The 14,684-nt window shown below is 41.4% G+C and overlaps 2 protein-coding genes across 2 annotated transcripts; one reads left to right on the top strand and one right to left on the bottom strand.

The window, feature by feature from the left end:
* The first annotated feature begins 1,683 nt into the window (after positions 1-1,683).
* Positions 1,684-4,920, top strand: duox2 (dual oxidase 2). The gene is made up of 7 exons (XM_073471817.1): positions 1,684-1,830; positions 1,934-1,991; positions 2,090-2,224; positions 3,730-3,937; positions 4,112-4,326; positions 4,402-4,592; positions 4,909-4,920. The coding sequence occupies exons 1-7, from the start codon at positions 1,684-1,686 to the stop codon at positions 4,918-4,920; spliced, it is 966 nt and encodes a 321-aa protein (XP_073327918.1).
* A 1,293-nt stretch (positions 4,921-6,213) lies between these two features.
* apba2a (amyloid beta (A4) precursor protein-binding, family A, member 2a) lies at positions 6,214-13,242 on the bottom strand. Its single transcript, XM_073472488.1, has 11 exons — positions 12,235-13,242; positions 11,648-11,719; positions 10,846-10,885; positions 10,608-10,753; positions 9,945-10,031; positions 9,658-9,843; positions 9,353-9,532; positions 8,984-9,196; positions 7,745-7,864; positions 7,456-7,596; positions 6,214-6,285 (listed from the first exon to the last, which is right to left on the bottom strand). The coding sequence occupies exons 1-11, from the start codon at positions 13,240-13,242 to the stop codon at positions 6,214-6,216; spliced, it is 2,265 nt and encodes a 754-aa protein (XP_073328589.1).
* Positions 13,243-14,684: the final 1,442 nt, after the last annotated feature.

Below are 14,684 nucleotides of genomic sequence, written 5' to 3'. Positions count from 1 at the left end.
CAGGTACACACAAAGTTCAGTAAATAAAGTTCATTTATTATTATTATTATTATTATTATTATTATTATTATTATTATTATTATTATTGCACTTCAAAGCAACAACATGTATGATATATTTACCAAAGAAGACAGAGAGGACGGTCTGGTTCCGTGTGGAGGGCAGACCGGAGGGTCCCCCGGTCAGCAGGCTGCTCAGGCTGCGGACGTTGGGCAGGAGCGGCTCCTGGACCGGCTGGTACACTCCGTCCCAGTAACGCGCGGGCACGAGGCGCACAAGGTGGGAGCCTGCGCGGGCACAATCACAGTCCGGAGGGTCACCAGGTGTGCCGGCAGGCTGGACTGTGTGTGTGTGTGTATGTGTGTGCGGCAGGTGTGTGTGACTTACCGACTGCTCCTCGCCGGGGGGATCCCAAACTGTTGTACCAGCCGTCAAAGCGAGGAACTTCCCAGGTGATTTCACAGCGGGTACCTGGTCGAGACGGTTCAAACAAGACTTCTTACTTTCATTTCAACGTTAAATGAGTTAAGTGCGCGTGCTGCCAACTCACATTCACTGAAACAGAGCACCAGAGCACAGATACTCCAAACCCAGTTACGCAAATCCATTGATGCGAGAGATGCTCCTCGGCTCAGTCTTCAGCCAAGAGGAGCGAAGGGCTTCTGAAAAGACAAGGTGGAGGTAAGTCACATGTACTATTCACTGTTTCTGTTATCTTTCCAAGTAATTCACTTTCTTGTTTAAGCAGTGATTAGAAAGAAAAGCAAGGAAAAACCAGGAAGTCTTCATTCTACAGCAAAACTGAACTAAACTAAAAAACTTTGGCACTGCTCCTTTTAATCATGTATGTAACCTGCAGCCATTCAAAGACAATTTCCTGGCTTCTTTAATAATATATATCTATCTCAATATTTCCTGTATCACCTGATCTTGTAAGAGAAGATGAATCAGAGTCTTACCTGCTGTAAGTGAGACTGAAAAGTAGTGCAGAGGTGGTGCTGCAGCACAATTGCAGGTGAGGGATGGTGCAATACTAAAGCCAACATATGTTGCGCAGCTTATCACAAACAGCATGTGACCTGTGTTGCCCAAATGGGAATGGTCATCATCTCTGGCTCACACCTCTTTCCCTAAGATTTCCAGTGAAGGCATCCTCCTCCTCGGTGACACAAAAGGGACCGATGGTATAAAAGAAGTGTATGTCCCCTCAGCATTCACACTTCACTTCACCTCTCCTTCAGTCCTCGTCGTTCAACTTTTCAGGTGAGAAGGCTCTTTGGGGTTTTTACTTTTCTCCGTTTGATTGATTGGTTTTATTTGCAGCTTTTCTCTTCATTCAGATTAATCAGCTTGAAGCCATGTCAGCTGCAGCCATTTTACATCACACTGACTGGAGTGTTTGCATGGATGTATTGCATCCTTTGTGCATTACACCATTCATTTTGTTTCTTTGCAGCCAGGATACACACTGTCAGGGCATCTTAGGTGGGACATAAGTCAGACATGGTTGTGCTTAATCATGTGCCATGTTTCACAGCAGTAATAATGTCCCATCTCTTATCTGCCGCAAGGAACAAGAGCTGCTATCTCTGCATCTGGAGGAAACTGAGAACCCTGCCACTAACACTGTCTTCTCTGTTGCACTGTCTAGTCTCAGGTGCGTTGGTAAGATCAGGAGCTAAGATGACTTTCTACGATGACATTTACCCATTCTACATCCTACAAAGGACCTCCTTCATCTTCAGTGGCCGCTTGCTCACCATTATTCTGGTCTTCCTTGTGCTAGCAGTCAGTCTTCTTCTCATTCTGCCAGGGATACGAGGGAAGTCGGTGAGTGCAACCCATCCGATAAGCTATTACTTACTGCACTGGTATCACAAAACCTCAGAACTGTCTCCTATAATTTTGATTCTGCTCTCTCCCTTCCTGACAGAGGCTGTTCTGGATGTTCAGAATAATTATCAGCTTGTTCATAGGTGTGGTGATAGTGGGTAAGTTTTGTATTCTTATCATTGTCGTTGAATTATGACATTTATGATTTTCCCTTTTCTGCTCCAGCGGCTCACCTTTGTTGCCCTTTTCTCTGCAGCGCTCAACTTCACCAACGACTGGGCTGAGGCCAGAATGACCACTAATGCCACCTACAAGTCTTTCAGCAACGCAGTGGTTAACGCTGAGATCGGCTTGCATGTTGGACTGTATGGCATTAATGTTACACTGAAAGGTGAGTCACTGTTGCTGCAGATATGTGTGTTATACACTCTGTAACACTTACGAGTTGCTTATAAGAATGTTTATTAGTAGCGTAGTGGCTCTTTGTTAGTCATTATAAAACACTTATTCTGCTTAATAAGACTATAAGTGTTAATAATAGCATCATAACTTTTATTGTTGTTGTAGGACCTTTGTAAGCAGTTCATAGACTACTTAAACTGGCAATAGACAGCTTTTTAGCGTTGACTTATCATTGAAGTAAATACTGATTACACAGTATAATGGCAGTAAATAACAAATAACACCATCCGGGTAAAGATGGTTCCCTATAAACCTCGCTTTCACTATGCTATTCGGCCTGCCCACTGGGATGGATTATTCCCGCAAAATATGTTGCGCCAACACAAAGGTTGCTTTGGAGCACAAAGGAAGCAAGTCAGCCATTTCGCAACCAAAAGGAAGAGGCATTGATTTTCCAGGTCGCTATCCACAGGTAACGGCGCAACAACTGGAATAACTGTGGAAACACTACACTGCAAAAAGAAAAAGCACCCTGCTGATGGAGCCTTTGCCTTTTCGTAGCACTGAGATTTTTTTTGGTCAAATTTGGATTGCTGTGGAGTTTTTTTGTTTTGGACAGTAGCCAGGCTGCTAGCGATGGCAATGTTGCGCGGCCTTTGAGACAGCGGCGGCAACAGTAATGCGACAGGGAATCGCTAGGAGGGGTGAAAGCTGAAAAGTTTTCTATTTCCGCTTTACGAACCTTGATAAACCCGTGAGTTTCTTTTAATGTAAATAAATGTTTTGCCAAGATGTTGTAATGCTATCAAAAGGCTATTATTTACAGTTATATAGTCCTATTAATGTTATTAAGCATCTTATAAGGGCTTATAAGGGCCTAATTGTTTGTTAACTAAAGCTTATTAGGAGTACCTAAATATAAAGTGCTACCATCCTAGTAGTTGTAGAATACAGTCATGCAGACATTAATAAAAACTTTAATAATTACTAATAAAGGGCCAATATGCTTCTTATATGCATGCTGATAAGCAACTACTTAATGGTAAATAAGTGGACTGTAATATGAAATATTACTATGTGTTCATATACTGGCAGCTTGAATGTTTTGAACAACTTGGATTTTTTATTTAAGACGTTGGCTCAGTAGTCTGATAAAAAAAATCCTGCAACTACTAATCCAATTTGTTGGATAAAAGTCATTTTTATCTATTCTGATTGTGAATTTTAGGTGCATCGGTACACTAGAATAGGACTCAGTAGAGCGCATACCTCCGCTAAGGCCCACATAGGCCTTGGCGGAGGTGCTATGAAATTATACTCACTCATAGATACCAGCCACCTAACATACACCTGATTTTTTTTCGCAAAGATCCATGCCTCCATCAAAGTTTCATGGAAATCCATTCAGTAGTTTTTGTGTAATCCTGACAGACCAACCAACTAACAAAAAGGACACAGTTGAAAACATAAATGTGTTCCTCTTTTCTGTCTTAGGGAAGCCTGTCGTACAGTTCAATGAGACCATTGACTACAATGAGATGTTCAGCTGGCATGACTCCATTGAAGAAGAGTATGAGGAAGCTCTGGAGAAAGGTTTACCCAACCCCATCCTGTACATCGCTGAGAAATTCACCCTGAGAAGCCCTTGTGGACTCATCTATCAGTATCGATACTCTGGACGATACGCTTCTGCAACCCTCTGGTAACACAATGTATTTATTTACTGCACACAGTTTGAAGTTGTATTGATATATACATATATATATATATATATATATATATATATATATATATATATATATATATATGAATAATGTCAGTTTTTAGCACGTTTGTTAAAAGTAGCAGGAGTTTAAATGGCTGCACACGTTCACAGGACGGCGTTTTGCTGCTGGTTGCTCGCCAACATCCTCTTCTGCATGCCGGTCATTCTGTACGCTGGCTACATGATGTTGGCAACCGCTGCCTTCATCTTCTTCTCCATGGCCTCCTTCTCCACCATCATGAACGTGCCACAGTGTGTTTTCTCCATTGGAGCTGACTCCTTTGAAACTGAGTACAGCCATTCATTCTGGCTGGCTCTGGCTACAGGTAAAAATAAGAACCTGCACATTCATTTCTCACGTCGATGGGGAGTGATTTCTACTAACTGAATCTGATTTCCAGGTGTGCTGTGCACCATTATCGGGATTCTGGTGGTGATGCTCAACTTTCTTGTGCCCGAGAAGATAAAGGAGGCCTTCAGTGTCGGCGTCGACAGTTATGAGGATGAGGACCTTTCTTACGGGGAAGGCTACCTGAATACAGTTTTCCTTGATGGAGTGACGATTTCACCATCAACATCAAAAGTCCCGGCGGTAAGTTGGCCACACTGAGAGGGTAATACTTCCTTTTCACAATCATCACAGTGAGTTACTGCTGCTTGTAAATGGAGGAGTCATTCATTTACAAGCAGCAACAGTGAATTATTTATTAACTTTCATGAATTTGTGGGAAAACCTGACGCCATTCACATGTATTGCTGCGAAATACATATTCAGTTCAGTGTGACTAATGCAGTTTTAATAAAGGAACCACTGCATCCTGAATCCTGCTGCACGTTTCTGTTCATATATCATTTAAGGAAGTGTTTTGCTGCTCGTTGACTGAGATCATTTTGTTTCTGTGTTTTAGGAACATATATGAAGTCTTCCGGGAGCTTTTCCAGCCAATACTTGAAGATATTTTCTCTGAATGTGTTACAGATGTAGTGTCAAGTTTCAAACCAGTTTTAATTAACTATGTGAGCCTATAAGTGTTATATGTTATAGGTGGTTTAACTGTAAATAGTTGTGAAGTTCACTGTCATGCTGCAGTAGTTGTAAATTGTATGGGATCCATACAATGTGTATATACATTGATCAATATCTATTATAGGTCTGTCATTGTTCAACTCTTTTTTTCATTAGAAATGAAAGATGAGACTAAATAATTGTTAGTTTGATGTTTGATTACTTTGACGTTTGATGCAACGCCTGCACAGCGTTTCCATGACAACAGCCCGTGGTGTAATTTGTGCACAGTTTCTGAGCGGCGTCAGTAGATGAAGTTTCCTTCTTTCACAGCTTCTGAGAGCCAAATAAATGTGAATACACAAAAAGGAAGAATGAAAACCAAACTGCTTGGATAATTGATTTATCTCTAATCCAGGCAAATGAACGTCATGTCTGTTTGTAAGTACTTTCTGTAGTAACACCTTAATAAAATGAAACAAACAACAAGCATTCAGCCGTGAAATTGTATTCTTAATGTGTTTTTAACATTACATTCATTCAGTAATGTGTATTTTGATACATTCTTGTTCTGTTTGCTCTGGTAAAGGTAATGGTCACCCATACTGTATGTCTTTGAAAAGTAGATGTGTCTTTGGCCTTCAGCATCACCATAATACACATAGTTTAGTGCCTTTGTACAGCATATTATTATCTTCTTTTTAATACTTACTGTTATAGATTATCATGTCAGATTGAGAATTAATCCCTGGTCTGTAATTCTTCATAACATGCATATACTGTAGGAGTAATATGGCCTTTCCAACCAAGTCCTTGAGTAATCCAAAGTATTTACAGTAGAAGTACATTTTTTAAACTCCATACACATTATAAAAATGACTAAATAAAAAATAAATGTACTAATTTATCTCTTCATAAGAAAATAATCATGACCTTAAAGCTACTTCTCTTCAACACCGGAAACTCACGTACAGTACTACAGACAGAGTATTCACATTGTAAGGCCATTATGACAATGTAATTCAAGATAAAACCTGAAAATGAGAACTGGATGTTCTTTACAGCATTGCAACAAGAGGCAGAAAAAATAAAATGATAGAAAAATAAATTCTCCTCGTCCCCCACTGAGCCACCTGTCCGTCATCTGTCCGTCACCTCCACACAGCCAGACATGCAGAACTACAGTGGGCTGATCCATGCAGGCTCTCTAGATGTAGATAGGCGTCTCCTGTCCCGTCAGCAGCCTGAACATCACAGCAGGCATCGTCTTCATGTTGATCTGGCACAGAGGCAGAGATGAGAGCAGCGGGGACGATTACACTGTCAATTTAAGAGCCCATTTATAGAGGCACAGTCGTAATCACATCACTTGAATCCAGGCCTAATTTACTCCCCTCCGTGCCACCGGAGAGTCAGAAGAGACCTTGGATCCATTACTGACAAATTATAAGCTTTTATGGCTTTAATGGTGATACATACAGGGGGAAATTGGAAAAACATGCAAAAACAAAATTACAGAATGCCAACAGCTGGTGAAATGTGTGAGTCCACATCAACCAAGTATGACTGATGAAGAAAACTTGGTAATATATTAACGGAAAAAATGTAAAAAAAAATTCAATTTTGTCATTATCTACTCATCCCCAAGCATCCACAAAACATTTCTTCAGCTCTCAAATCAATTTGCGATCCTGGGGTTGACATGATTTGCGCTGGACGAGCGATATGGAGCCATTTTATGTTTATTTTAGTAGGTTTTAAAACAAGTCCCCATCTACTTCACTTGTTTAGGAGAATACTGCAAATCAAGGCCATTACCAAGTGAGGAATTTTGATCTTAGTCGGCTTACATGGCTAAAGTCTGACCTATTCTATAATGAAAAATATGAAGCTACAACAGGTAGCCGGTTAGGTTAGTTAGCCTAGCTAAGCTTAGCATAAATACTGGAAAAATGGGAAAATAGCTAGCTTGGCTCTGTCCAAAGGTAGCAAAATAAGCTTACCAGCACCTCTGATGTTCACTTACTAATTAAATATCTTCTTGGAATATTTCCTGGCCCAGAGCAGTACACAGAATCAATGTTTGTGTTATCAAGGATATGCGATTTCATTTGTCGATCTGAGCTCAAGGAATTAAATTAGTTTACTAAAGTAAAAAAGTTTTCTCAAACAATCATCCCTAATCCGCTGCCCTTCTTTCACTTGATTTTATCAGCTTTTGCATTAAGATTTAAACACCTTACTGTGCCTGTTCACCAAGGGTTTTCATTGATTTTCTTTATTGCTTAAATAGTGCTGTTGTACTGCACGTATCTAATAATCTAGGCCTGGAACAATCTCAAGCTGATCTTATCTGTACGTATAACTTTAAAAGGCCTGTATGGTCCAGTGAAATGTGTGGTGCAGTAATGAGGGAAAATTGCCATCTTGTGGCATTAGGTGTTCTTACCTCACCCACTGAGACAGACAGGGTTTGAACAATCTTCTCGTGTGCCATGGCAACAACACTCTGGCCATTTATTTCAATAATTCTGTGTCCGACACGTACACCGCCTCGCTCAGCTATGCCACCTCGCATCAGACTGCAGATCTGAGGATGTGTGAAAAAGACATTTTATATGTAGCTGCACAGTATACAGCACATGCCCCACTCTTTAAGAGCTGCAGTGCTCTTCAGAGGGTTACCAACCATTCATTTAGAGCCTCAACCTAAAGTTTAGTGCCAAGGGCTTACTCACAATGCCGTTCTGCACACTGAAACCAAGCTGGAACTTGAGATCAGGTCTCTTGATGAGGACTGTGGTGACAGGAGGGCAGCTCACAATACTCAGCTTTACCTTCACCTGATTCTTCAGACCCTGCACAAAAACATTATAACACATTAATGTTTCAGTGATTTTAAAGGATAAGTCTGGTGATATTTTCTTTCTTACTGCAACACCAAAGCCAACAGTGAATTCACAATAACCATCATTAATAAATGGTACATTTATTTTAGGTATTCCAATGTTAACAAACAATGAAACGCTTTATAAACTATTTATTAAGACATTGTTCATTGTAAAGTTGCAACTGATGTTTATAAACCTTAACAAATGCTTAATACGTGGTTTATAAAGCATTTCATTGTTAGCCTACAGTCAAATAACAATCAACTAAGTTAAATTTACCTCTTATTACTGATGTTTATTATAAAGTGTTGCCCAAAGCCCCACATAGATTATTCCTGTGTGCCATAAAGCCTCATTAGTGTCCAAGAAAACTGACTCAGTCCTCGTCCTGCTAAATACTCACTAGTGCATCCACGGCTAAAAACATTATGCAACAACTGCATTATTGACTCATGTTCTAGTATCATTCGCTAACAACAAGGAAATTATTTAGCCTTTCTCAAAACAAAAGTGTATATTTGTGACCTATATCTTACAACTAAGGAAGTAATGGGCTTGGAGCTAGTTAGGTTTAGGCATGAGGAAAGAGATTGGTTAGGCTTAAGGCAAGAGCATCAGGTAAGCCAATCTAAGGCAGAGTAGATTAGGTCTTAGCAAGAAAAACCAGTGGGATCCATAAAGACGTGTTACTGCACGATTGTGTGGATTGAATAACTCACTTTGGTTGTTATGTTCTCGTGATTAAATCAAATGCTTATCCATTACTCTGCTTTGTCAATCCACTTAATCATTTTGCAGTTCCTCTCAGGCTGTAGTCTATCTCAGTGACCAATGGGCAGAAAGCAGTGAGATAACCTACAGGTCGCCAGCAAATCACAGGTAGTACACAGACACTGAAAGCCAGACCTGCAAGCAGTTTAGAGCCTCCAGTCCAGTTAACTAGAATGTCTTTGCAGTGTGGCCAAAAACCAGAAAGAAACTGAGAAGCCATTGTACCATTCCCTGATTCACATACTTCCTTATCTAGGTGAAAACCAAACCCACATTGAATACGTGAAAACTGGAGGTGTCTGATACGCTCCGTACCTTGATGATGCCCTGACAAGTGGCAAGTGGCAGCCCTACCAGGCTGGTGTCATTGATGGACATGATCTGGTCCCCAACACTGAGTTTTCCAGAGCGGGCTGCAGGCCCGCTGTTCAGCATGCTGGCCAGGATGACTGTAGGCAGAATGGAGCCCCAACCGGACTCCACGATCACCACACCGAGGCTCTCTCCTTTCTGCTTCTCCACATACAGCTGGAACACAGGAAAAAAGCATCTCTTCATCATTTTTAAGTGCATTTTGAATTTCGCATTTAGAAGATTTGTGAGATTCTTGGAGCCTTTTGTGTAAAGGGAAATCCATCAATCATCATCCACAATTCACCTGCAGCCAAATAAAAAATGTCGCACCTCTTTACAGTTGTCTGAGTTTGAGAAATGGACCAGGTCATCGTGGTACATTTCCTGGGAGTTGATGATGTCACTGTATTGTTTCTGGCTCAGGTCGGTTGGATTGATGCCATTCGCTCTCAGGAATTCTCTGTAGGCCACGCTAAAGGCCTGACCGATGGACTGTGCGATGAGCTGTGCCTGAGGGAAGGGGAGTGTTACTCAGCAGGAAGGCTTTCCCAGTTGACAACAGAGAAGATCACAACATGCAACAAATATCTGAAACTAAACTGAAGTATATACTCAAAAATTAAGTTAACACTTACATCCTCTGACTCAAAAACATAGCAGATCATCCTGTACTGACTCTTCCCCTCGCTGGCAGAGTCAGAAGATTCTGAGAAATCCTCTGATGAGGCCGTCGACATGCGTCTACGTGCCATCAGAACCACAATGCTGCCAATGTCGGCGATATAGGAGATGGTACGCAAGGCACTGTCCATCATTGTCTCCTACGTGGAGTGAAAACAATGACAATATGTACTATTTATGTCTGAAGATAGATTCACAACAATGAGCTGAATCAACTCACAAAGACCTGGGAGTTACTTACCTGTGTGTCAGCGTTCAGCACTTTGACAGCTTTAGTGGAGATAAAAAGATCTACTTCCGTCATCATTTGAGAGTCTTCATCTTGGCTCTTTGAAATAAACAACACATCGTTCGTATGAGACATTTTGTATTCCTGTGCTTTAATCTCACAGTGCAACTTTCAGCTCATTATGAAAATATTAGGAGAGCAAAAAAAGCATGCAACAGCTCCACCGTGTGGTAACAAAATGACACTTCTGAATGAGTTACCCTTAAATAAATCAGTTGGTAACACAAGTACATGCACAACTAAAAATTCCATTAATTTGTTGAATTCCACAGTAAAAGGCACTTGGGGCATCAAGCCTCTGCCAGTGTAGATCGCTGTAATACTCAGAGACATCAATTTGATTGTTAAACTTGCAAATGCACCCTCAGGATTTGGAATCAGGTCTCTGTACGTTTGATGGCTAAAACTCAAAAGACAACTTGTCTAATGGCAAAAATCCCAGAACCAGATCACCATTAATTTTTAATCAATTTCTCCTGAACACAAGGCCAATCTGTTACTTTGAAATCTTCCTACACAACCAGGAAGATGTCTTACAGTAACCTTTTTGGCAGATCTGAATGTTAAAAACCAAATCAATGGATGTTAACGATGTTCCCTGAAGAGGCAGATTACCTTGATACGACTGACAGCTTCATGGGCCTGGGACATGCGGACAGACTTGGATGGATTTTTGTCAGACAACACCTGAGTGCAGCCAAGGTAGTTAGCAGCGAAGATGATCCCATCAATAAGATCCTCTGGCTCACAGGGACCTGGGACTATGCAGCAAAAACAAAGAGCTCTCATTATAAAACACTGCCGCAAAGAATTTCATTAACTATGAAATGTGAGAACTGCGTATGATAATTACCATCCTCAAAGCTGGGGAAAGCTGCAGCTTCCTGTGTTTTCTTAAAAAATAAAATAACATGTCAATAAGTTAGACTTGAAGGTTAAACATTTGCATAGTAATAGCACTCAAGAAGACACATCAACCATATTGATTATGAGAGAGACAAAATACACAATGAATAAAACTTAAGATGAATTTGACTGGGTAGTATTTTCTTTTTTTAAATTTTATTTAGATATCGCAATAAAAGACCATATTCACATGGCGGCCATTTTCCTCTGTCATCATGTTCAGGGTGGGAAACTCAAATGTCATACTGCTGTGTTTCAGGTTTAAAATTGTGAAAACTTAAGACGGATCATTATCTTTCACTGCTTCCTAATTGATCAGCAGCTGAAAAAACAATGGAGAGTCAAAATCCGGAAGGATATCAGGCCATATTTCAAAGCAAAGAAAGGCAAAATTTTGTTAACCCATTAGCATTCAACCACCGCCTAGCTAACGTTATCGTTCAATTACATCCAGTGTGTTTTACGTCCAGGTTTAAATAAATGTGTCCAAGATATGCGCTGATATTTTACAATTAACTGAATTTCCTATTGTATTGTGTAACACTATCAAACGCTTAGCTAGTAGCTAGGAAGTGGCTATCCACCCTTAGCATGACGTCAGCTGTGTGAATGTGGTCTATATCGTCATCGTGAACTCTTAAGGCCATGAAAATCGTGTAGTGAAAATCTGATATCCTGACAGCCCTATTCATGGTCATAGATTAAAAGTGTTTTTGGCGGAAATCTGCGGTCAATAAAAAAGTCTTCACCTTGGGCGTGTCACTCTCCTCTGCAAGGTCGAGCTCGGGACACTGAGGCCTCCCTGGCTGCTCTGGCACGTCCTCAGGTATCACAGCTGCACCCGGCTTCTCACCCTGTTGAATACAAACATCTGCTATAACTCAGGCAAGCCTTGTTTTAAATGTTTGTTGTTGTCCTGCGGCAAAGCATAGACAATAGTCACATGGTGGTCATTTTCCTCTGACGTTGCACTCAGGTTGGGAACCTCAAATGACTTGTTGCAGGTTCTATAAATGTTGCGAATCTGAACACTCGTCATCATTTCACCCCTTACTGTCTAATCAGGAACTGAAAAGAGAAAATCTGGAGGGACATCAGGCCATATTTCAAGGTAAAACTACATATTTGATAACCTTAGCTTACGTTAGACAACAGCTAACTAGCTATTTGAACTTCCCACCCTGAGCGTGACGTCAGAGCAAAATGTTTGGAATATAATAATATAATATAATCTATGTAATTAATATCTTCTGGGACACAGTGCTGGTAGATTGTGCAGAAACCTCAACAAACACAAGCCACAGGGGATCAGACCTGACCTATTTGTATTGGTTACCTGCTGGGGTTTCTCTGGCCGCCGCTGCCTCTCCTCAAGAGGCTCCCTCTGTTGTTCCGGTGTGTGATGAGGAGCCAGGGATGGTTTGTTAACACTGACTTTGCTCTCCTGGCTGGTAGCAGAGGAGGGAACAGAAGGGGCATCTCTACGTGGCTGCGCTTTCTGGGTGTTGGCAGGTGACTGAGCATGGGAAAGACGAGGTGGTGGAGGAGGATGTTGCTTACTGGAGCCAGACCTGGCTTTGGTCCGCACAGCCACTTTTTTGCAGTCCTTTGACGACGCCTTTGGACGCTGTTCAGCGCTGTTGGTCGAGCATGCTTTGATCCCAGATACAACACGCTCCACGTCCTCTCCTGTTCCCCTCCTGCCTCGTCCTTTAACCTGCCTCTCTTTCTCCTTTAAGCCCACGTGAGACGACTCACACTTCTTACTGCCCCCTGGGGTGCCATGGTTTCTTGCGACTCGAGTGTCATCTTCTCTTTGCCTTTCATCACCTCCCTTTCTAATTCGTTCATTCTCATTGTCCTGATAAATGCCAGTCTGCCTTTGAACACTGTCCTCTGTCTCCTCTAAATCCTCTATAAATTTGGCCCCATCCAGCACCTCTTCTATCTCATCTCCGTCACTGAAGAAGAACCTGTTCTCTTGGCCCTTCTCCACCTCCCTCTCTGCCTCATCGCTAGCAGTGGGAGCACAATGAGACCTAAAGCGTTGGCCTGTCTTGTGAGGCTTAGTGTCTGATTGTGATCCCTCACATATTTCTGTGCTGTGGCGAGGTCTGGGAGTGAACTGGTCAACAGCACTGCTATTCTCATTAACACTATCACCTACTGCATGCTTTATATAGCCACTGTCCTCAGGACAGTACTGTTTGTAGTACCTCGTGTCCACTGCGCCCTCTCTGTTCAAATGCAACACCTCGTCATAGTCCTGCTCCACATCAGAGCCCACGTTGTCGTACTCGGAGCAGGTGTCCTCCATGTCCTCAGGACCAGGGTCACAACTCATGTAATAGTGGTTTGCAGGGACAGGAGGAATCAGCTGGTCACTGTCATCATCCTTCAAGGTACATGGTGGTTGCTCGGATGCCTCCCTCACCAAACCTGGCTGCTCTTCTTGGCTCTGTGCAGTGAGTCCTGGACCGGGGCACGGTGGAGGGCTGGGAGCCAATATTTTGGAAATGGTTCCTGGCCTTTTTCCATGAGCCATAACTGGCCCTGCAAGCCCACTACCCTCAACCCTGTAAACATCAATAGATAACCAAAATTAGATTTTTGAGATGCTCGCATTATGGTCACTGTAAATTATTCACTTGATTTCTTCAGGAGAATTCACATGAATGATGTCAAAGATCTTCACTGGAACCTACATACTGTAGAAATGAGCTGTCACAAGCTGTGTGGATCCATCTTTCACATGAATACACAAAATAATTAGCCTTTCAGAATCGGTGTCAGCCATACAACAGCCTCTTCCCTTGTTTACTTTGTAAGATATAATGATGCAACACATATCCAGAGCATCTCTCAAACACTTCACACTGTACCAGATTTAAATAACATATGATCAAAGATTGCTTTCCACACTTACACAACAATTTAGACCATATTATATCAAGAGTAAATGTCTCATTTTCACACTTTAAATGAACACACAAATCACAGAGCAAACAGCAGCCGCTTATTAATCTATTACTTCTACACCACCTAACACCCACACACGTCATCACGGCCCTTTTGTCTATAGTGACTGCCGAACGTCATTTGTTATCTGTCATCTCGCTTTGTTGTGTCCGCTCTCATTTTGACATGATGTCCTGCAGAACAGGAGGCTGTTTCACATGAGTCAGTAGAATCATTGTTACCTTTTCTGTGTGACGTGTACCCTCACTTACAATCACATCCCTGAAACATTTACAGAAATTGGTCAGTGTAGGTGCCAGATTTATGATCCACGACTTATGTCCTCTGAGGAAAACCATATGTTGAATAGTAAATCATTATTTTTGACATCTGAAAAGCATCTCTACAGTACAGCATCTTATAACATGTAATGGCACAGTTCAATAAGAATGCAAACACAGCTGGTGAAAAAAATAATGTCTTTGCACTCTTTTACCTGCCTATCTTATTGGTTGATATTGGCCTACCACAGATGAATCTGTATGGATTGATATCAGGGTATATGCTGTCCGATATGAAGACTTTATAAACACAATGCTGAAAAAGACAGTTGGGGTAATATCTTTGTCACTATGCGTGTTGTGTTTGTCTTTAATGTAAACATTTTTATGTTGTTTGTTTTAAGTTGTTGCTTGTTTCTTTTTGTGAAACTTTTTGTGCCGATATCTTGGCTCGGACTCCCTTGTAAAAGAGATTCTGAACCTCAGTGGGAATAATAAAAACAGATAAACATATCGATATCAGATTGTTTTTACTCCCTAATATCCA

The sequence above is a fragment of the Pagrus major genome, chromosome 8 (genome assembly GCF_040436345.1).
Source record: "Pagrus major chromosome 8, Pma_NU_1.0".
Lineage (NCBI taxonomy): Eukaryota > Metazoa > Chordata > Actinopteri > Spariformes > Sparidae > Pagrus > Pagrus major.
This window is presented reverse-complemented; position numbering and strand designations above follow the sequence as displayed.

Coding starts and splice junctions, on each gene's coding strand:
- duox2 (XM_073471817.1), top strand. CDS start 1,684: ATGACTTTCTACGATGACATTTACCCATTCTACATCCTACAAAGGACC. Junction 2,225..3,729: donor CATTAATGTTACACTGAAAG/GTGAGTCACTGT, acceptor TTTCTGTCTTAG/GGAAGCCTGTCGTACAGTTC. Junction 4,327..4,401: donor CTGGCTGGCTCTGGCTACAG/GTAAAAATAAGA, acceptor TCTGATTTCCAG/GTGTGCTGTGCACCATTATC.
- apba2a (XM_073472488.1), bottom strand. CDS start 13,242: ATGAGTTGTGACCCTGGTCCTGAGGACATGGAGGACACCTGCTCCGAG. Junction 10,886..11,647: donor AGGAGAGTGACACGCCCAAG/GTGAAGACTTTT, acceptor TTATTTTTTAAG/AAAACACAGGAAGCTGCAGC. Junction 7,865..8,983: donor CTTGTCAGGGCATCATCAAG/GTACGGAGCGTA, acceptor GTTTTTGTGCAG/GGTCTGAAGAATCAGGTGAA.